Genomic DNA, 23,447 nt, shown 5'->3' on the forward strand with positions numbered 1-23,447 from the left:
ATTATTAGAACTCATTTAATATGGATACATTCTTGAAGTACCACAACTTGCATTTATGTAGTGCTTTTAACGTAGTAAAATGTCCCAAGGCGCTTCACAGAAGCGTTATCAAACAAAATTTGACACCAAGCCATATAAGGAGATATTAGGACAGGAAGCTTGGTCAAAGAGGTAGGTTGATAGGAGCGTCTTAAAGGAAGAGAGAGAGAGAGAGTTATTGAGGTGGAGAGGTTTAGGGAGGAGGGAATATAAGTACAAATGGCAATGTTAACACACAGCCTGCAGCTTGTTATAAAGCAGCTATACAGTGCGATGTTGAAATGATGATCCAACTAAACACTAAAATTACCTCAATCCTAAGATGACTGCCTTGGAACACACTCTGGAGTGTACAAAAACTCAGCATTAGTTACTGTTATTCACAGCTTTATGTTTGTTTTTTGCCAGTCGGATCATTGTGGTAGATAGTAATATGGCTAAGGCAAACGACTGAACCAATTGGATCCAAGTAAGCTTTGCTGCTGTGTACAGAATTTAAGCATAAGGGGTCATATTTACAAATTAAGGACAACAAAAGAAAATAGGAAATGCAAAAGAAACTATTTTGCTAAAAGGGCAGCAAGTATGTGGAACATGAAACCTTAATGGGTTTCAAAAAGGAACTAGACAGGTTCTTGCCAACAAATGGAATTCAAGGTTATTAGAAATGCACCACGGTAAAACTGTGGATAGGTGGGCTAGGTGTACCGAAACCCTTCTCCTGCCTAAAACTGTTGCTATGTTACTATAACCAGAAGACATCGAAGTGGTATTGTATCATGTGATTTGAACAACAGGATTTATTTCACTTCATGCTATAGGAAAATATACATCTACCCAGAATATACTCAAAGTTTCGACTAGTCTGCCCTTCAACTCCAGGGAGCTGGACAATTTGCTTTTCCAAGGTGCATAACGTGTAAAGTTGATGTTGCATAGATTTGATTTCTTCAGGGTTTAAAACACAGCTGAAATAGATCAGCAAAAACAACTTCTGAACATATATGTTCAGAAAACTTGTTCAAAACATGAAATTAAAATGCCTACAAATCAAGTTGCTACATTTAATACAGTAAATAAATTCAAATGCACAAGTCACAAAGGTTCCAACATTTCTGCTAAATAAAGAATTAGGGTGGAGGTATCTTACCATTGTCTCCCCCTCCGAATGACCACACTGTTCGCCCATCCTGAGACACAGCAATAGTATGGGAGCTGCCACAAGCCACTTGGCCAACACTGCTGATATCTTTAACAAGAGCTGGTAAATTACGACTATGACTGTCGCTATGTCCTAACGTTTACAAGAAACAGACAAAACAGATGAATTAAATACTCTTATGTAATGACAGACATATTCTGCAATTGAAAATTTAGCATATTTAAAAATAAAATTGCAATAGCAAACGACTGAAAATGTGCTTTGAGAAAATGGTAGAAATTTTAACGTTGGCAGTTCTACAGTTTATTTTAATTCCAAAAAAAAATGCAGCTCACTGGAGCATTAATGGGCAATAATGGCACTAATAAGATTCGATTCTCCCATGGTGCACCAAATTCCTCAATCACATTATTGTGGGCAGATCCAAATGGGAGCATGATCTACAACTCCAGAAGAGGAACTGAAAACTAACAGAAGTCAACAGGTTGCTCTCACTTAGATCCTAGTGTTTAGTTCTGAACATTACGGACAGTAGTTCCTCAATTTCATACATTGTCCATTATATATTCAAACACTAAGTGGGTCGCAACATTCCATTTCAAACTAAACTCCCATGTCAAACCAAGTCTATTACAAAATTCATTATTAAAAAATGTCAGCATTTAACTGCAGTATGTGTTATGCTGGTAGGTGACGCTGTGATGCAGAACTAATGAACTGCCTTTTATATATCAAATATCTTTAACATTATCTAAATAAAAATGTCTCATCACATACTTTCATTTTTAAATTGAATTACATGATGGGAAATGGATTATTACTAGAATAAACTACCTCAGATATCAGAACCAATCATCTTAGTTCTACAGCGGTCACAAGTTATTAGGCTCTTAATCATTCCCTCATTTGGTCACTGCTCTCCAGCAGATACCATATCAAGAATTTACATCCAATAACCAGTACACATTTTTTTGTTTACAGGCCACTCCAAAACTTTCTCTGATGTTAATCAACAAAATTAAATGTATCTGAATAGATATTATTCCCTGCCTGGTTTTGAACTGGGCATTTCAATTTTTGCACAGATTATGATAGTTTGTAGAATATAAGTGAAGTGCCCTTGTATACCTTTAAAAAGGTTATTATTTTCCATCTATCAATTTATCACCTGAAGGCTTTGCTCAATGAATTTTAACAGCAGCAAACATCAGAACTCAAACCACATGTCTGATTTTGGACTTTAGAAATAGGGTTTGCCATACTTTCTCATCATGATGCACAGCAGCAGCTTTCTCATCATGATGCACAGCAGCAACTAATAGAACCATTCAGGGTGCATTAAGCACTCACCAAGTCTGCCAAAGTCTCCCTCTCCCCAGGTATAAAGCTCTCCATCAGATGTCACTGATGCACTATGCCTGTATCCTGCTGACACACAGACCACAATCTACGAAAGAAAAATTGAACACATTATTAGTGACTGTCTTGCTGGGATTTCATGCATACGGATATTCTGAATAAGATTTTTTAAAAAGTATTATCATGCATCATGATTATAAATGTTACTTTAAACTGCCAGTGAGAATCACTAAAAGATATTACTGGATGATCAGGTTTCTAAAATAAGTTTTATTTCTCTGGCACCATCAACTTTTATCTATTTAATACAATATTGGCAACTGCTACAGGAATTGCTCATCCCATTTTAATAATTCCATTCACTTTCATCACTTCTGAAATTATTGTACTTTTAAAAAAAAAATTGCATTACAGACCACCAACCTGAAACAGCAATCTTCCCCAATTACTGAATATTAATTAAAAAACTAAAAATAATGAAATTCTGAAATATAAATAGAAAACTCCAGAAATACACAGGTCAGTCAGTACCTGACAAGAGAAAAGATAGTTTCAAATAGTCATCAAAAATGAATACTAAAAGATAAGCAAGCAATTTGGTCAGTTCCAGGGGTGGGGAAGGAAAGAGGAAAAAAACGAGGAGGGGGGAAATAGCAGATATTCCAATCATAGAGAGGGAATTGATTGGCCTGCAAACTGCTTAGTATAAAATTTTTTAGATGATAATAAAAAATCAGCTCAGTAAGTCAATGGAAGGACATTAAAAAACAAAAGAATATGCAAATTTTAAGAGGGTTAATGTCCGCCATTTTCTTGCCTTTTCATTTGTGAACCGCTTGCATGTTTTTTCACACACTTAACTATTCACACATAATTTGTTCTTCAAATATCTTTCCAGTGCCTCATTGACACGATCTTTCATATTATCTAACAGATTTCTGGTAAAGATACTCTCTGTAACCGGAACATTTGTTGTTTCTCCTCTTCCATTTTCTCGCTATTTTTGTCAACCTTGCTTTCTCTTTATAGATGCTGACTGACCGGCTGTGTATTTCCAACATTTTCTGTTTTTATTATTAAAAAGCACATACTAAGAAAACATAGTACAATATGCACTGCCAAAGCTAAGCATGGAGCTTTTGCAAACCATGCTGAATTTAAATATTTTTTCCCCAATTGCTAGACAACATTTATTTCTGTTGAATCATTTATGAATTGGTTTGAATACTATTCATTTTACACATATAATGCAGCAAGTTATGCCCAATTCAAACAGTCACCTGTTATGCAAACAAAAAATAAATGTAGGACAAATGCAGAAGTTTGTAAAAATAGAAAGATTTTCTCCATGGTTAATTTAACTTTTAGCCAGTACCTTTCCTAGTAATGGTCCTTGAATCAGTTTGGGATATTTCTGTGTCGCACTATTTCCATGTCCTAGCTTCCCATAATCACCATCTCCCCAGCTGAACACATCGCCTTCTGTAGTCACTGCTAGCGTATGTCCATCTGAACCTTTCGAGGATGAAATTTTACGGATGTTGCGATGAGGTTCAAACGTGAGCTTTTTTGGTGCTGACTGATTGTTAGAATCACCCAGTCCAAGTCTGCCATAGCTACCTTTTCCACAAGCCTTTACAGAGCCATCTTCTGAAATTGCAAATGTGCAGTACTGTCCAGCCTCAATCTGAAAAAATGATTAAATTTATTTTTCTAAACTTGACATCGGAAAAAAAACTTCGTTGGCTATGTACTTTACATAAACAGCAGATTCACAAGTTTTTTAAAAATGGAATTTCTACAAATGTATTGCACTGACTCCTACAGTATGAGAAAATACATCTAGCTAATGAATCATTTAGATTAATTTTCAGAAATGGAAAACTATTTTCTCTTTCCTGCCTCTATGGCACTCTTTTCTCCATTGAAACATAAATTGGCTCATTTGCTTTCTCAGCGTTTCAATTAAGTCAGCATTCGATTAAGTTGCCTTCTATTCCAAGAGTTAAATAGTGTAACTAGCAGGGTAGACAAGGTGGAACCAGTGGTGTAGTATATTTGGATTTTCAAAAGGCATTCGACAAGGCACCACACATAAGAGGTTGTTGCACAAGATTAGGGCTCATGGGATTTGGGGTAATATATTAGCATGGATTGCGGTTTGGTTAACGGACAGAAAACAGGGAGTAGGAATAAACGGGTCATTTTTGGGTTGGCAGGTTATAACTAGTGGGGTACCGCAAGGATCAGTGCTTGGGCCTCAGCTGCTTAGAATATATATCAATGACTTAGATGAGGGGACCGAGTGTAATGTATCCAAATTTGCTGACGATACAAAGCTAGGTGGGAAAGTAAGCTGTGAGGTGGATGCAAAGGGATATAAGACAGGTTAAGCGAGTGGGCAAGAAGGTGGCAGATGCAGTATAATATGGGAAATGTGAAATTATCCACTTTGGTAGGAAGAATTGAAAAGCAGAATATTTTTTAAAAAGGTGAGAGACTAAGAAATGTGACCACACCTGGAGTCCTGTGTACAGTTTTGGTCTCCTGACCTAAGGAAGGATATACTTGCCTTAGAGGGGATGCAACGAAGGTTCACTGGATTGATTCCTGGGATGAGATGGTTGTCCTATGAGGAGAGATTGAGTAGAATGGGCCTATATTCTCTGGAGTTTAGAAAAATGGCAGGAGATCTCATTGAAACATATAAAATTCTTAGAGGGCTTGACAGGGTAGATGCTGAGAGGCTGTTTCCCCTGGCTAGAGAATCTAGAACTAGAAGGCATAGTCTCAGGATAAGGGGTTGGCCATTTAGGACCGAGATAAGAAAAAATTTCTTCACTCAGTGGGTTGTTAATCTTTGGAATTCTCTACCCCAGAGGGCTGTGAATGCTCAGTCGTTCAGTATATTCAAGACTGAGATCGATGGATATTTGGACAAGGGAGTCAAGGGAAATGGGGATAGGGCAGGAAAGCAGAGTCAAGGTAGAAGATCAGCCATGATCTTATTGAAAGGTGGAGCAGGCTCGAGGGGCCGTAGGGCCTACTCCTGCTCCTATTTCTTATGTTCTCAGAGGAGAAATGACAGTTAACCCTTAGATTAGCAGTAGGTCCACAGAAATTCCTTTCTCCCTGCATCAGATTTTTTGCTCATGCATTATGATGCTGACATTAGCATCATTGTAGCAATAATCTTACTCAAGTATCAGGATTAGCTGTAAACTTGCAACAGTAAACTACCAAAATAAATGAAGACAGGAAGAATTAAAAAGGGTCCGAAGGTTACTAATACAGTTTTCACTTTCAATGTCTAGGAAATGTGTTAAAGCAATTAAAAAAGCTAATTGAATGCCAAGATAAAGAGCCAGAACAGTAAGGTACAAGTCTACAGTAGTAGTTAAAATACAGAGTAGATTTTTAAAAAGGGATTTGAAAACTATCCTGCAAATGACCTCTTCCTACATTGATCAAACACTGCATATGTAGACCACTATTTAGGTCAACCTTGGAAATCATCAAAAGCTGGGCTATTTTATCAATGTGTCTAAAAATGGGATGAGTTTGTGCAGGTGGTAACTAGGTAAGGGGTAGTATTTTTGAAAAATCGTTGCACATCACTGCGGCAATAAAACTTCATTAGTAAACAGCCCAAAACAAAAAAAGCGCACACAGTTGAATAGTTCAAATCCATTGGTTGAATATTAACAGTTTTCTAAGTCATGTTTTACAAACAAAGCTGCTATGGATTGTCTTAATTTTAGCTCCCAAGTAGTAGTATAACTGGTTATCAATAAATTAGCCAATAATTCTCCCCCTGCTTACCGTCTGCGCATTAGCAAATCCATGTGCTAATTTGGGTTGTAAAATTTTCTCCAGTGTTCCTTCTGCCAGCTGATGGCTGCTGTTACTCCCCCAAACATACACTGTACTTGTTTCACTGTCTCGGCTTTGAGAGTTATGAGAGCTGGTGCTGCATAGGCAGTCTAAGGCTAACCTGCAAATCTGTAGGCAGGAAAAGCAGATGGATTAGATTAACGTAGCCCATAATCAAGGATTTATAAAATATATTTAACACTAAACCTGAATAATTGTAACAATTTACTCTTCAATAGAAACAGTCCTGTATTATACAGTGAATTTTTATTCATTTCCCCCCCACATTTTCTCCCATGTTTTCACTATCACAAACAGCCCTCCTATATCTTTCCCAAGTGACCATACTTCCTGGCAGCAAGTCTCATTAGGCAATTCAACCATAGAGTACATCACCCCCAAGTCTGACCCTGCCCTCACCCAACATCCAGATTTGCAACTCAAGCAGGGTTCACTAGATACGAGTGGCCAGCCATAGAGTTGTATCTGCAGAGGTCTGGGGATGGACTATTGGCTCATCTTATCAACTTGGTTATGATTCATGGGAAGGAGAGATCCAAATAAAGTAGTGAAAATTTTTTTTAAAATAGTAAAATGTCTCACAATGTAGCTAGGAACAACAGAAGTGGGATTTTTAATCGCATACTCAGCCCAACCACAGATTGAATTAAGACCTGCTTGGTCTGTATGACTCAGTACTACAGTAGGTAATGCATTCATCTATTCAGCCACTTATCTAGTAATTGTATCTGTACTTGGTCCTAGTGTAACTATACAAATTGTTAGCTTTATATAGCATGTGAGAACAAGTGACATTTTTCCAATTTTTAAAAAACTTTCATTATTTATGGTCTCATGGCATGAATCATACGCCAGCTGAGAGGATGAGCCAATAATCTGCTCCTGTTCCTCTGACAACACCACTCTAGAACTAGCCACCCACATTAGTTATATCATGGCCAGCAATGAATGCCCTTAAATTTTCCTTCTGTCTCCACTTGATACCACCTACCTAATAGTGAGAATTAAAAACAAAATAGAATGAGAAAAGACTACACACCAAATATAGCCTACTCTTTTCAATAATGCCAAAATTATCTGCACCATCATGGAAACTTTTTTTTTTAAGTATTCTTTGGGAAGTGAATGACCACAAGTAAAAGTTTCAAAATAAAATTCTAAACTTTCTCAGTGTCCTAATGAGAATCAAGTGAAATTTCAAAACAACGAGCTTTAATAATCTGTTCTTCCACCCTGAAAACTACATTTCAAGGCAAGATCAGGATCTCATTATTTGGGGTATTAATAGATGTAAAGCCATTTTATATATGCTGTGTCACAGCATTTGGGAACAACCAATCTATCCTATCAAGGCAATCAGGCAGTACACCAATTCCACCCTACCCAAAGATTTTTAAAAAGTTTCTTTCAGCAGTGATCCTAGAATTAAAGCTGGAGTGCTCCACAGCCCTGAACTTACCAAATATCACTGTTCAAATACAATCCTTAGCATTGATTAAAAATAATTATTGGAGAGACAAACGTCCTGGTTTTTTATTACTCACAGCTCCAGAAACTAAAAATTATTTGAAAAATTATAAACCAAACACTGTTGTACATGTAACAATCTCTAAAAATAAGGCTCCTTGGTGGTGCAGTGCATTGGTACACAGAGACAACGTACCACAGAGTTTTAAGATATGGGTTCACCCATGAAATTTTTTCAAATAATGAGATCTCAATCTTAGCTGAAGCATCAGGGATGTATCAAGTAGTTGCAAATGTCTTAGAACAAGGGGAAAAGAAATAACAAGAAAAAAGGACGAAGAGATAATCTGTACTACTTTTGGGCACTTCATTGCAAACACGTCAAGAACATAAGAAATAGGAGCAGGAGTAGGCCATCCGGCCCCCCGAGCCTGCTCCGCCATTCAACAAGATCATGGCTGATCATCTACCTCAATGCCACTTTCCTGCACTATCCCCATATCCCTTGATGCCTTTAATATCCAGAAATCTATCGATCTCTGTTTTGACTGTACTCAATGACTGAGCCTCCACAGCTCTCGGGTAGAGAATTCCAAAGATTCACCACCCTCTCAGTGAAGAAATGTCTCCTCATCTCAATCCTAAATGGCCTACCCCTTATTCTGAGAATGTGACCCCTGGTTCTAGACTCCCCAGCCAGGGGAAACATCCTCCCTGCATCGACCCTGTTGAGCCCTGTAAGAATTCTGTATGTTTCAATGAGATCACCTCTCATTCATCGAAACTCCAGAGAATACAGGCCTAGTCTACTCAATCTCTCCTCATACGACAATCCCGCCATCCCAGGAATCAGTCTGGTGAACCTTCGTTGCACTCCCTCTAAGGCAAGTATATCCTTTCTTAGTTAAGGAGACCAAAATTGTACACAATACTCCAGGTGCGGTCTCACTTTATAATTGCAGTAAGATGTCTTTACTTTTACTCCTGTACTCAAATCCTCTTGTAATAAAGGCCAACATACCACTTGCCTTCCTAATTGCTTGCTGCACCTGCATGTTAGCTTTCAGTGACTCATGTACAAGGACACCCAGGTCCCTTTGAACATCAACATTTCCCAATCTCTCACCATTTAAAAAATATTTTGCATTTCTGTTTTTCCTGCCGAACTGGATAACTACACATTTTTCCACATTATATTCCATCTGCCATGTTCTTGCCCACTCACTTAGCCTGTCTATATCCCTTTGACGCCTCTTTGCATCCTCCTCACAACTCACATTCCCACCTAGTTTTGTGTCTTCAGCAAACTTGAAAATATTACATTTGGTCCCCTCATCCAAATCATTGATATAGATTGTGAATAGCTGGGGCCCAAGCACCGATCCCTGTGTTACCTCACTAGTCACAGTTTGCCAACCTGGAAAAGACCCATTTATTCCTACTCTCTGTTTTCTGTCCATTAACCAATTCTCAATCCATGCCAGTATATTACCCCCAATTCCATGTGCTCTAACTTTGTTCACCAGCCTCCTATGTGGGACCTTATCGAAAGGCTTCTGAGAATTCAAATACACCACATTCACTGGTTCCCCCTTATCTATTCTACTAGTTACATCCTCAAAGAACTCCAATAGGTCAAACCTATTGGAGTCACAAAATGATTCCTGGATGTAGCTCACTGTCCGCCAGCTAAAAATAACTAGAAAAAAAATGTTAAATGATAAAGAGTGTGCTTTTGGAACACATTCCATATTAAACTTTATTAAATATCACCCATGCAGTTGATTCGGCAACACCATAACAAATCATAAGCACAAACAATAATGTATAGATATGCAATCAGGTCTGAATCTATCTATCTATTGTATATTAAAAACAGTGAATGGTCGCAACATTCTAATGGAACCGTATCTGTAGGTGGCGCTGCGAGTGTCACATTATGTGACCCATTTAATAAAGTGGTATTCCCCCGAACGTTATGTGACAGGCTGTTGTACCACCCCCACCTGTCAAGACAACTGTAGTTGCCATTTATTCTGTTAATTTGCAAGAGCACTCCCTTAATGGAGTCTCAAATTCTCCGTTAGGTTAAAAGTTGTTGAGCTGGCAAAAAAAAGAGGAACCCTGATGTTCTCAAAGATGAAAACCTCAAACGAATGATCTTTACCCTCTCTGCACTAATAAAGAACTACAGCCCATCTCCCTGTTTATACTGAAACAAAACATACTCCCTACCCAGCGAAAGAAGTCAGTCCTGGCCTAATGCCACTCTCTTTCCCTACCTCCCATTGTCCCCTCTTCTCCATCCACGTCCCCCTCCTGCCTTTCCTTATTCTGCTCCCCATTTAGCTCTCCCCTTCCAATTTCTACCCCCACTCTCTGTATCTACCTTCTCAACCCACTATGAAGAAAATGGACTCTAGCCCACTGCATCCCTACTCCCACTGAAGTAGCCCTTGTCCCGCATCATCTACCCTTTCCTTGTCCCCCATTAATCTCTCTACTGAACTCCCTTCTACTCTTTTCCCCTCCCCTCCCCATCCATCTAACTCAGCTCTCCCTTCTCTCCCGCCCCCTCTCCCAACAATTTGCTTCCACTCCCCTTTCCTGATTCCCTCCCCTTTTGGGTCCAGTTATTTCCATCCCCCCCCACCTTTTAGCTCTGCTTCACCTGAATATTGTACAAAACTATAGGAGATTGACTAGTTACATACTTAAATCGTTGAGTAGGGCGCAACATTCAATTTCAAAATGTAAAACTACTATGTCATATAGTCGCAATGGAATATTACAGTACGTTACATTTGTAGGTGGCGATGTGATAGGATTTCTAAATGTTAAATGTCACATAATATTAGCTGCTAAAATATCAGCTACACAGTATATCGAAAGTTAACACGAGAAAAAGTCCGCAACTGCTTGCAGTTGCAGGTTCTGGTCACCTATCTCTTTGACCAAGCTTTTGTTCACCTGTCCCAATATCTCATGTGGCTCGGTGTCAATTTTTTTCTGATAATGTTCCTGTGCAGTGCCTTGGCATGTTTTACTACGTTAAAGGCGCTATATAAATGCAAGCTGTTGTTGAGTGTTGCTATGGAGCAGCTTAAATTTCTCTTATCCAGCAGTTACGTTGGTGTAAGTAAGTACAGAAAGGAAGTTGCAAAGCTTACAAGTAAAATTAAAACTTGTAATTTTATTTTTTGTGGCCCCTGACAGCTCCCTGTTTTGTCACTTCTGCTTGTAAATACTAAATTATCTGGGTATTTTGAAGTTTAATTAATGTTTTAAAAATTAATGGAAGTTAATAGCAATGGGGGGTTGGGGGGGGGGGGAAGAAGAGGAAAATAGGCTAGCCAAGAGTGAATGAATTCAGTTAATGTGATCTCAGTAAACACAAATCCAGCTTTGAGAGGAGCATGCCATGCACAAATTAATGAATTAATTGGCCATTGAAGACATAAAAATCAGGCTTCGGGGACGACGAGACCTGTGAATTAATCAAACTTCTCATTTCCCACTGCCACACCATATCTACTTCCTCAAGGTATTATTTCCTTGTACATTCTGTCAGGGAAGGGAGATCCACTAGTATTTCAACAAAAATTGATGGCATAATGAGCTGGTTTTTCACAGTTCCCCACACAGCAGGATTTCCATCTCAAATTATCTATTGTGGGTGATATGCCAAATGGAGGCCAGGCATTTTACCATTGAGGAGATGGGTGCAATTAAATAAATTAAGGCAAATCGTCACAGCTGCATCTATAAGTCCTCTTCAAGAGGCCTGGTAGCATGACTTCTCGCACAGCCACAAACTGATGCACAGGCCGTAGTAAAATAAGAGAATAGAAAAATATATATGCAACATTAAAAATATCCATATTAGGACAACTTCACTAAACAAATGGTGTGCGCAATTTAGGATTAAACTGTCAGTTTACAAAATAGATATACACAGATATATATTGTACCATTATAAGAAACAATGACAAACCTCTTCAAAAAGACAAACTGCAGCATGAGAAAGAGAACACAGCCCATCTGGAGTCTTCTTGAGCTCTTGATTCTGTAGATTATCTACATACGTATTCTAAAAGTTAAAACAGAACAAATAAGCAGTGATTTGGAAAATTAATACCTATTTTTCATTAGAAATGTGCATCACAGAAGTAAATTATAAAAATGGGTAAAAGCAAAGTTCTATCTTTACAGTTTGGGTTAGCATTGAAAGATTAGTGCAAGTGATGTTATAATCACAGACATGTTTGCATGATTGTTTAAACAAAAAATAACCCTGACCAAACGTAAAAACGCACTATTAGCTGCAATTTCCACATAGAAAGCAGAAAGTTAATTAAATTCAATGGGGAAAGAGAGGCTGAAAAGGAAAGATTAAAGAACACAATGGAAAGGGAAAAATGGCATAGGTGAATGAATTAGAGAAAATGGAAACAAATTCCTCCTCTCTCCCCATCTTGTCCTACCCTATGTTGGTTACAATATGACCAAGATATTTTCTATACAGTCCATAATGCAGCATTGATTTATAGATGAATATGGTCTTGTGTACTCCTCTTAATTCAAAGTCACTTAATTCACATGACTTGATAATTGAAATTTTTATTGGCACTAAATTCTATTTTGCAGTGATATTTACTTGGCTTCATTCAAATGATTGGATAATTTGATTCTTAAATGCAAAAACATAGCTTCAAGTTATCAGCAGTAGATTGTACTCTTAATTGGAAGTTCCTTAATTTAAATTATCTGTTAATTTGAATTGAAATTGTATTAAAAAAACCTGTGTATTTATTTAAATTGCTTAATCTGAATTATTGGATAATTCAATTTTTTAAATTAAAAATCAACTTTGAATAGGAACAGACTGTAAAGGAGAAAGAAAGAAAGAGAGAAAGAAAGAAAGAGAGAAAGAAAGAAACCAGTAGTGCTATTAAATTTTAATCCACTAGTACAGTGCTATTATATTGCTGCCTTGCTTTTAATTAATTTAATTTAATTTACTTTTCAGCTTTTTCAAATGCATCAACTCACCACACGAACAGTTCATAGGCAACTTTCCGCTATTCTGGCATGATGTTTGAAAAACATTTTCTAATAAATTTTACGAATCAGAACATTAAAATAGCACATCTAGTACTAAATAGATTTACATGTTAATCAATCCCCGCCCACATTTTATTTAAATAAAATGTCTATCTCTGACAAATCAAACTCACTGAAGAATGTTTCAGTTGCTCCAATGATTTTAAAAAACAATCATATCCAATCATTCCTTCTTTTTCTGGTGCAAAAGGTGCATTAGCAGCAGCAGCTGAAGCAGCTAATGCCACTTCAATCCATTCGAGCAGGAACTTCAAGGACCCACGCTGTACTGCAAGACCTAATAGTAGCTCTGAAGCCAATCTTCGCCCTTCATTGTCAGCCCCAGAACTGGGCATGGTCATCTTCTTCAGAAATGTTGTCACTTGTGTGAGGCAGTCCAAACCAACTTGCGGGATTTTATTTTCATTTGCTAGAGAAAGTGGAGGTAGAGAATTGATAATTGTGCAAGCTGTGCACAAAACATCATTGCACAGGCTCAAGCTTGGGTCTAATCTTGACTGCTGCCAGTTTTGTTGAATTAGTGCAAAGAGTAGGCTCAGGCCAGTCTTTACTCCCATCTCTATTAGAACATCAGTACCCGATTTTATTCTCGTATTCCTGGCCAATGCATCTCCCAGATCCAATCTGCTGTCAGAGCTCTGCCTTTGTACTTGCTGCCCTGATCTGAACCGATCGTGATATTTGTTAGAAAGTGCGTAGAATATTCTCTGAAGTGACACCAGTCGCATATGTAAGGCAACAGCAAAAGGTGAATTTCCAAAGACTGTCCTGGCCAAATTCTGCTGGCTATTGAGCAGTGCACAGAGATACTGTTCACGTTCTTCCACAGCTGAAGACTCATGTTCGAAATCTGGCAACCGAGGACCTATCAGATGTTGGGCCTGCTGAGATATTCCTACCACTTCTTTGTTATTGAGTAGCTTTTCAAATAATGCAGAGGCACCTTCTCTTGTTGCTGCAGACTCACTGTCTTCCAAGGCCCAGGAACTATTAAGATGTTCAAGCCACTTCAGAATTACATTTGTGGGACATGTAACCATTTTATAACGATGAATCTGGAAAAAGAAAAAAAATGACTCATCTATTATTATTACCTTCCTCTTTTACTCTCTGTATAATACCTATAGAGTAAGATTTGGTATCCTACACAATTAGAGACTCATAAAAACATAAGAAAAATCAAGGACAAGAAAAAGCTATACCACCAACTCTCCGATCTTAATTTAACTGCATTTTTTTTTACATCAAATTACATAGAATTTACAGCACAGTAACAGGTGATTCAGCCAAACTGGTGTATGCCAATGTTTATGCTTCACACCAGCCTCCTCCCACCCTATCAGCATATTCTTCTATTCCTTTCTCCCTCGTGTGATTATCTAGCTTCCCCTTAAATGCATCTATGCTAGTCGCCACAACAACTCCATGTGGTAGCAAGTTCCACATTCGAACCATTCTCTGGGTAAAGAAATTTCTCCTGAATTCCTTATTGGATTTATGAGTGACTATCCAATATATATGACCCTGAGTTTTGGACTCTCCCACAAATGAAAACACCTTCTCCACGTCTACCCTATGAAACCCTTCATAATTTTAATGACATCTATTAGATCACCCCTTGGCCTTCGAGAGAAAAGATCCTCAGCTTGAACAATCTTCCCTGATAGTTACAACCTCTCAGTTCTGGTATCATCCTTGTAAATCTTTTTTGCACCTTCTCCAGTGCCTCTATATCCTTTTTATAATATGGAGACCAGAACTGTTCACAGTACTCCAAGTGAGGTCTAATCAATGTGCTATACAAGTTTAACTTAACTTCTTATGTGCTGACTACTTTTCATTATATTTTTGTTTTCTAGATGTTTTTCTATCACATCTTCGAGTAAAGATTCCATTATCTTTCCTATCACCGATGTTAAGGTTTATAGTTTCCTGGGCTTGTTCTATCGCCCTTATTAAATATAGGAATAATATTAACTGCCCACCAGTCCTCTGGCACTATTCACTTTTCTAATGAATTTTCATATACGTAATAGTGCCTCTGCTATCTCTTCCCTAACTTCAAGCAAGACAGTTGTTTAACTTAGATACGTATAGCTCTAGAGATGCGTAAAAAAAAAAAATCGCAAGGTTCAAGATTAGGAAAGACTCTTCCTTCCCACCTCAGCGCCCCCCATCCTCCACTTCCCCCGCAATACCGCAAATCATAGTATCATAGTGGGTACAGCACAGGCAATGTTGGACAGGGAAAGTAGACGGCGCTGGGTCGACTGACACCTTTAAAAAGGAAGTTGGATTGGTATCTGTTGAGGAAAGGCGAGACTTAGAGATATGGGGCTCGATTTTCGGAAGTCTGAGACGGCGGGTCAGTGGCCGGTGGGGGCACTCCGAAAATCAGGGATTCCCCGAGCGGGTCCGGAGCCCGGCTCCAACCTGCCCACTTCCGGGTTCCCCAGTGACGCGCGCGCAGCCCCCCCCCACTTAAACCAATTAATTAGATAGTTCAGGTCGTTTGCAGACCCGATTTGTAGGATATTTTAGGAGGGGTGGGATTTTCAACTCAACTGAACGTGTTTCCCCTACTGGGGGAAACACTCCCAGTTGAAATGGACGTGTTGCAGCCACCAGCCTGTGGCAGCTGCAAAGGTCCATTTGACCGGGGGGGGGGGGGGGGGGGGGGGGGGGGCGTTTGGAGGCGGGGGGAAAGAGACCCTCACTCATTGCAGGAGGCCACTCTGTCACTCTTTGGACAAAGTTTGGCCTCCACCACCCTCCTCCTAACAATAAAATTCACAAACTTGCAACCTCAACCCCAATGTGCAGACACATTTACCGACCTGGCGGATCCCCTCAATCTTACATCTTCCAGATGGGGGCCGCCATAGCTGCAGTCATGACCTCCTCGGAGGGCGAACAGCATCACCAGCCTCGCCGGCCACCTCTGACACGTGGAGCTCCACAACACAGTGCTGTGATACGTCCACCTGCACAGCAGGAGGGAGGGCAACCGCAGAGAGAGATGCGTCGAGAAGGCACTACCCTCGCCACAGGGTCCACAGACCGAGGCTCAGCTTCCTGGACCTCTCTGAGCAGCAGTGCACACGGAGGGTCAGAGTCACTCGACATGTAGTCGTGGACATCTGCAGCCTCCTTCATGAAGAGCTGCTCCCGGCTGGCCCGAGCACCATCTTATCTGTCGCTGTCAAAGTCACCACTGCCCTCAACAACTTCTCCTTCGCATCCTTCCAGGGTGCCACCGGGGACATCGCCGACATCTCAGTCGTCTGCACAAAAGAGCCCTGCAAATACACCTACACCCACTCTGCAGTGACACAATGGGTGGCATCAGGTGTGGGTCTTCATTGTGATCGTCAGGAAAGGGCATTATTGCACAAACCAGACAAGATTTGCAAAGACATGGCAGTAGTGGTGACAATATAATATGTAAAGTGAGTTGATCAGAAATCAAATATAAGTAAAAACTATGACAAACCCTCAAACACCCTTGTGCTTCCCCTTCATGCTCACAACACATTTGCCTTATGCTTCCTACTACACATATGTGATGCATGCCCTGTGGCTGCAGCACAGATAGTGGCAGGTTGGGTGAGGCTGACCGTAAAAGAGATGAATCAGAGGGCGAGTTGGAGATGGAGCCATGAGATTCTATTACTGAAACATGGCTAAGGGAGGGGCAGGACTGGCAGCTCAATGTTCCAGGGTACAGATGCTATAGGAAAGATAGAGCAGGAGGTAAGAGAGGAGGGGGAGTTGCGTTCTTGATTAGGGAGAACATCACGGCAGTCGTGAGAGGGGATATATCAGAGGGTTCGCCCACTGAGTCCATATGGGTAGAACTGAAAAATAAGAAGGGAGAGATCACTTTGATAGGATTGTACTACAGACCCCCAAATAGTCAACGGGAAATTGAGGAGCAAATATGTAAGGAGATTACAGACAGCTGCAAGAAAAATAGGGTGGTAATAGTAGGGGACTTTAACTTTCCCAACATTGACTGGGACAGCCATAGCATTAGGGGCTTGGATGGAGAGAAATTTGTTGAGTGTATTCAGGAGGAATTTCTCATTCAGTATGTGGATGGCCCGACTAGAGAGGGGGCAAAACTTGACCTCCTCTTGGGAAATAAGGAAGGGCAGGTGACAGAAGTGTTAGTGAGGGATCACTTTGGGACCAGTGATCATAATTCCATTAGTTTTAAGATAGCTATGGAGAAGGATAGGTCTGGCCCAAAAGTTAAAATTCTAAATTGGGGAAAGGCCAATTTTGATGGTATTAGACAGGAACTTTCAGAAGTTGATTGGGAGAGTCTGTTGGCAGGCAAAGGGACGTCTGGTAAGTGGGAGGCTTTCAAAAGTGTGTTAACCAGGGTTCAGGGTAAGCACATTCCTTATAAAGTGAAGGGCAAGGCTGGTAGAAGTAGGGAACCTTGGATGACTCGGGAGATTGAGGCACTAGTCAAAAATAAGAAGGAGGCATATGACATGCATAGGCAGCTGGGATCAAGTGGATCCCTTGAAGAGTATAGAGATTGCCGGAGTAGAGTTAAGAGAGAAATCAGGAGGGCAAAAAGGGGATATGAGATTGCTTTGGCAGATCAGGCAAAGGTGAATCCAAAGAGCTTCTACAAATACATAAAGGGCAAAAGGGTAACTAGGGAGAGAGTAGGGCCTCTTAAGGATCAACAAGGTCATCTATGTGCGGAACCACAAGAGATGGGTGAGATCCTGAATGAATATTTCACATCGGTATTTACGGTTGAGAAAGGCATGGATGTTAGGGAACTTGGGGAAATAAATAGTGATGTCTTGAGGAGTGTACATATTACAGAGAGGGAGGTGCTGGAAGTCTTAACGCGCATCAAGGTAGATAAATCTCCGGGACCTGATGAAATGTATCCCAGGACGTTATGGGAGGTTAGGGAGGAAATTGCGGGTCCCCTAGCAGAGATATTTGAATCATCCACCGCTACAGGTGAGGTGCCTGAAGATTGGAGGGTAGCAAATGTTGTGCCTTTGTTTAAGAAGGGCGGCAGGGAAAAGCCTGGGAACTACAGACCAGTGAGCCTGACATCTGTAGTGGGTAAGTTGTTAGAGGGTATTCTGAGGGACAGGATCTACAGGCATTTGGAGAGGCAGGGACTAATTAGGAACAGTCAGCATGGTTTTGTGAGAGGAAAATCATGTCTCACGAATTTGATTGAGTTTTTTCAAGGGGTAACCAAGAAGATAGATGAGGGCTGTGCAGTAGACGTGGTCTACATGGACTTCAGCAAAGCATTTGACAAGGTACCGCATGGTAGGTTGTTACATAAGGTTAAATCTCATGGGATCCAAGGTGAGGTAGCCAATTGGATACAAAATTGGCTTGACGACAGAAGACAGAGGGTGGTTGTCGAGGGTTGTTTTTCAAACTGGATGCCTGTGTCCAGCGGTGTGCCTCAGGGATCGGTGCTGGGTCCGCTGTTATTTGTTATTTATATTAATGATTTGGATGAGAATTTAGGAGGCATGGTTAGTAAGTTTGCAGATGACACCAAGATTGGTGGCATTGTGGACAGTGAAGAAGGTTATCTAGGATTGCAACGGGATCTTGATAAATTGGGCCAGTGGGCCGATGAATGGCAGATGGAGTTTAATTTAGATAAATGTGAGGTGATGCATTTTGGTAGATCGAATCGGGCCAGGACCTACTCCGTTAATGGTAGGGCGTTGGGGAGAGTTATCGAACAAAGAGATCTAGGAGTACAGATTCATAGCTCCTTGAAAGTGGAGTCACAGGTGGATAGGGTGGTGAAGAAGGCATTCAGCATGCTTGGTTTCATTGGTCAGAACATTGAATGCAGGAGTTGGGATGTCTTGTTGAAGTTGTACAGGGCATTGGTGAGGCCACACTTGGAGTACTGTGTACAGTTCTGGTCACCCTATTATAGAAAGGATATTATTAAACTAGAAAGAGTGCAGAAAAGATTTACTAGGATGCTACCGGGACTTGATGGTTTGACTTACAGGGAGAGGTTAGACAGACTGGGACTTTATTCCCTGGAGAGTAGGAGGTTAAGGGGTGATCTTATAGAAGTCTATAAAATAATGAGGGGCATAGATAAGGTCGATAGTCAAAATCTTTTCCCAAAGGTAGGGGAGTCTATAACGAGGGGGCACAGATTTAAGGTGAGAGGGGAGAGATACAAAAGGATCCAGAGGGGCAATTTTTTCACTCAAAGGGTGGTGAGTGTCTGGAACGAGCTGCCAGAGGCAGTAGTGGAGGCGGGTACAATTTTGTCTTTTAAAAAGCATTTGGACAGTTACATGGGGAAGATGGGTATCGAGGGATATGGGCCAAGTGCAGGCAATTGGGACTAGCTTAGTGGTATAAACTGGGCGACATGGACATGTTGGGCCGAAGGGCCTGTTTCCATGTTGTAACTTCTATGATTCTATGATTGTATGAGGATTGGGTTGGGTGGTAGTGGTGGGATGAGTACTGGCGAGGTAAGTAAGTGCAGTTAAGAGGAGGATGAGCTTTGAGTGGGTGTGAGGAGTGATGTGATAGAGTAGTGTAGGCAGAAGGAGATGTGGGGTGGGGGCGGTGATGTGGCAGACAGAGTGTAGGGGAATGAGTAAGTGTACTCACTTCGGCTGACCTACTTAGGTCATTGAAGCGCCTCCTGCACTGTATGCAGGTGCGTGATACATTGGTGGTGCTGGTAACCTCCTCTACCACCTCGAGCCAGGCCTTTGTGGTGGCAGAGGCAGGCCACTTCCTCCCATCCTCCCAATCTCTGTCCTCCGCCTCCTCACCCCCTCCAGTAGGACCTGGAGTGAGGCATCATTAAACCTGGTAGCAGTCTTCCCCCTGGGCTGCTCCATGCTGTAATTTTGGCTCCTTTCTGCAGCATCAGTCAGTGGAGGACGGCCCCTTTAAATATGGCTCCTCCTGCTGACAGCCTATGATGTGGCTGCGCAGTCCGCCCGCTGCGCAGCTTTCCAGCGCAAAACCCGGAAGCCAAGGTAAGTGCCTTCAATTAGCTTGCGATCGTGTGCGGAGCACCCCGAATTTACTGGGAGCGTTACCTACGTGCCCAGTCGACCCCCTGCTGCCAACCCACCTCCCTCCTAAAATCGAGCCCATGATTTTTTCCCACCAAGGCCAGAGCTTATGTGTTCCTTGAAGTAGGGGAAAATCAACAGGTTATGGGTAGACGGGGGATGGGGAAGGGAGAATCTATGAAAGAATAATCATACATGGACTGTGGATGGCATGAACTTGATGAGAAGTATGGCCTTTTCTTTTTCTGCACTTAATGTCCTTATATTCTAATATCTGTTTTACATTTACTTTTTCAGTGATTTGAATTTATGTCCTCTGGTTCAACTAAAAAAGGAAACAGCCAAACAGTGATGTTTGGGAAAGTAAGATTGTTCCTAGGGCTCTTTAAAACTTAATGAAGTTGACCCAAGATACCAATGACCCATAAGGTGCATTTACACTTGGATCACACACATAATATTCTCTATTTACCTTATTTCTAACATTTATTGGGCCGGATTTGCGCCGTTTGTTAGACTTGCACTTGCCTATAGACTTTTTATGGGCTTTTGCACGGCAAGTTGCTGTCAGCCAACCATCCAAAAAGCGCAGTGCCCTCTACAGGGCATCTGGGATCTGTGTGAACAGGGCAAGCAACTGTGTATCTCCTGGACCAATCATATTGAAGAATTGTTAACGAACAGCACATCAGTCTAAACCAGGAAGTGTAAGTTAGAATAGTGAATTCAATGTCAAAGCAGGTACAGAAAGCAAAATAAAAGGAAGGAAAGAAAGATTGGATCAAGAGAGAGATAAAAGAGACAAAGAAAAAAAATCTTATTTATATTTTTTTTAAATCTCTAACAATAATTAACAGCTAAAGTAATGAGACTCCACATTTGTAAAAGTTAATTTTCAGTATTAGAGTGTTTGTTTGGCAGTAATTAAGACTTACCACACCATTAAACGAGCACTTAGACTGGAATGGACAAGCCCTGTTATTGGCAAATTTAGTCCGTATCTATGAGGCAAGTAAAGGAACTTCTCGCCTGGCAATACATTTGAATGGTGAGTCAAATGGCGAGATGCTGTTTTAGTGCAGCTTTTGGAGGAGCAGGGCATCGGAGACAGCAACTTTCAGATTTCCAAGTTTAACTGTGCATGTGCGGTTGCCAGAAGTTGTTGACCAATTTGCACATAAAATAACAGTGAACGCTGTTGGCCTCAATGTTACTTTTAACAGCAAATCATCTGGCCTAATATTTTATATACCTCAATTAGGTCTTCTAAACTGATTACAAAGCACATTAATATTACGGTAGTGTAATGGTTAGGTTGCTGGACTAGTAATCCAGAGGCCTGGACTAATAATCCAGAGAACGTGCGTTCAAATGAATTTGCAATTTGCGAATTTGAACTCAGTTTAAGAAAAATTTGGAAATAAAAAGCTGGTATCAGTAAACATGACCATGAAGTGGTCAGAGTGTCCTAAAAGCCAAGTGGTTCACTAATGTCCTTCAGGGAAGGAAACTTATCGTCCTGACACAGTCTGGCCTATATGTGACTCCAATCCCATATCACCAATGTGGTTGACTCTTAACTGCCCTATGAAGTGGCCTAGCAAGCCACTCAGTTGTATCAAACCACTATCAGCAATTCAAGAAGAGACCCACCACCATCTGTTCAGGGCAACTAGGGATGAACAATAAATGTCAGCCTTGCCAGTGATGCCCACATCCTGAGAATGAATATTAAAAAAACCTCATTTTGTTTTTTGATGATTTAGTTAATATAAGATGAAAACCCATGAATGCCAAAAGTCTAAAATAAAATAATACTGTAAATACACTGCAGATTAAGTCAGCAACTGCAAGAGAAAGTTGAGTTTTAGGGTTTCTACTGGGGGCTTTTACCAAATCAAATGCTACACCAAGACCAGAGGTAAGTGAGATAACTGCCTTAGGGAGAGATTAAAAACACCAACCATCACAAATCTGTCACCCACTCCAGCACCCAGTTCTTCAATCTGTATAGTCGGGCCCATTTTCAACCACATAAAAAAGATAACATGCAGCAAAACAAAAATGTTTTAACATATAGCACTCAAACATTATAAAGAAAATTAAAATCAAAACCAATTGTACATTTTTCTTAAAATGGGAAAAGATTTAACACTAGCTTTTACAGTTACTTTAATAGATTAATAAGATTCACTCAGATGGGAGGAACATGCGAACATAAGAAGTAGGAGCAGGAGTAGGCCATACGGACCCTCGAGCCTGCTCTGCCATTCAATCAGATCATGGCTGATCTTCAACCTCAATTCCACTTTCCTGCCCAATCCCCATATCCCTTGATTCCCCTAGAGTCCAAAAATTTATCTCTCACAGCCTTGAATATACTCAACGACTCAGCATCCACAGCCCTCTGGGGTAGAGAATTCCAAAGATTCACAACCCTCAGTGAAGAAATTCCTCCTCATCTCAGTCTTAAATGGCCAACCCCTTTTCCTGCAACTATGCCCTCTAGTCCTAGACTCTCCACCCAGGGGAAACAACCTCTCAGCCTCTACCCTGTCAAGCCCCCTCAGAATCTTATATGTTTCAATGAGATCACCTCTTATTCTTTTAAACTCGAGTGTTTAGGCCCATTCTACTCAACCTCTCCTCACAGGACAACCCTCTCATCCCAGGAATCAATCTAGTGAACCTCCGTTGCACCGCCTCTAAGGCAAGTATATCCTTCCTTAGATAAGGAGACTAAAACTGTAAGCAGTACTCCAGGTGAGGCTGACCAAAGCACTGTACAACTGTAGTAAGATTTCCTTACTCTTGTACTCTAACCCCCTTGCAATAAAGGCCAACATGCCATTTGCCTTTCTAATTGCTTGCTGCACCTGCATGCTAACTTATTGTGTTTCTTGTACCAGGACACCCAAGTCTCTCTGAACACTAACATTTAATAGTTTCTCACCATTTAAAAAATATTCTGTTTTCTTATTCTTCCTACCAAAGTGAATAACCTCACATTTCCCCACATTATACTCCATCTGCCACCTTCTTGCCCACTAACTTTACTTGTCTATATCCTTTTACAGACTCTGTGTCCTCCTCACAGCTTACTTTCCCACTTAGCTTTGTATCATCAGCAAACTTGGATACATTACACCCGGTCCCTTCATCCAAATCACTGGGACAGTGGGCTAGCTTTCACTTCCGATTCCTGGGTTCAAATGTAGTCCAGACTGATGTTGACCATAAATCTCATAAGCACAGTAAGATTGAGCAGTCCAAGGGCCTTGAATCTGCAACACAAAACTGCCCTAAATCATATTCTCACTCAGAGAAGCCACAAG

At 40.7% G+C, this 23,447-nt stretch overlaps 1 protein-coding gene across 2 annotated transcripts in view; it reads right to left on the reverse strand.

Annotated features, from left to right (window-relative positions):
• The window catches only part of LOC137322062 (probable E3 ubiquitin-protein ligase HERC1), a 317,287-nt gene that overhangs the window by 278,421 nt on the left and 15,419 nt on the right, over positions 1 to 23,447 (reverse strand). For both annotated transcript variants that reach the window (XM_067985131.1, XM_067985126.1), the window contains exons 2-7: positions 13,159 to 14,100; positions 11,916 to 12,011; positions 6,383 to 6,562; positions 3,936 to 4,247; positions 2,552 to 2,648; positions 1,190 to 1,333 (exon numbers count right to left, since the gene is read on the reverse strand). In XM_067985131.1, the coding sequence (XP_067841232.1) occupies positions 1,190 to 1,333; positions 2,552 to 2,648; positions 3,936 to 4,247; positions 6,383 to 6,562; positions 11,916 to 12,011; positions 13,159 to 14,085 (1,756 nt within the window). In that variant the 5' untranslated portion in view covers positions 14,086 to 14,100. The remainder of the gene's footprint in view (positions 1 to 1,189; positions 1,334 to 2,551; positions 2,649 to 3,935; positions 4,248 to 6,382; positions 6,563 to 11,915; positions 12,012 to 13,158; positions 14,101 to 23,447) is intronic.

This window comes from Heptranchias perlo, chromosome 1, assembly GCF_035084215.1.
Source record: "Heptranchias perlo isolate sHepPer1 chromosome 1, sHepPer1.hap1, whole genome shotgun sequence".
NCBI classification, from domain to species: Eukaryota; Metazoa; Chordata; class Chondrichthyes; order Hexanchiformes; family Hexanchidae; genus Heptranchias; species Heptranchias perlo.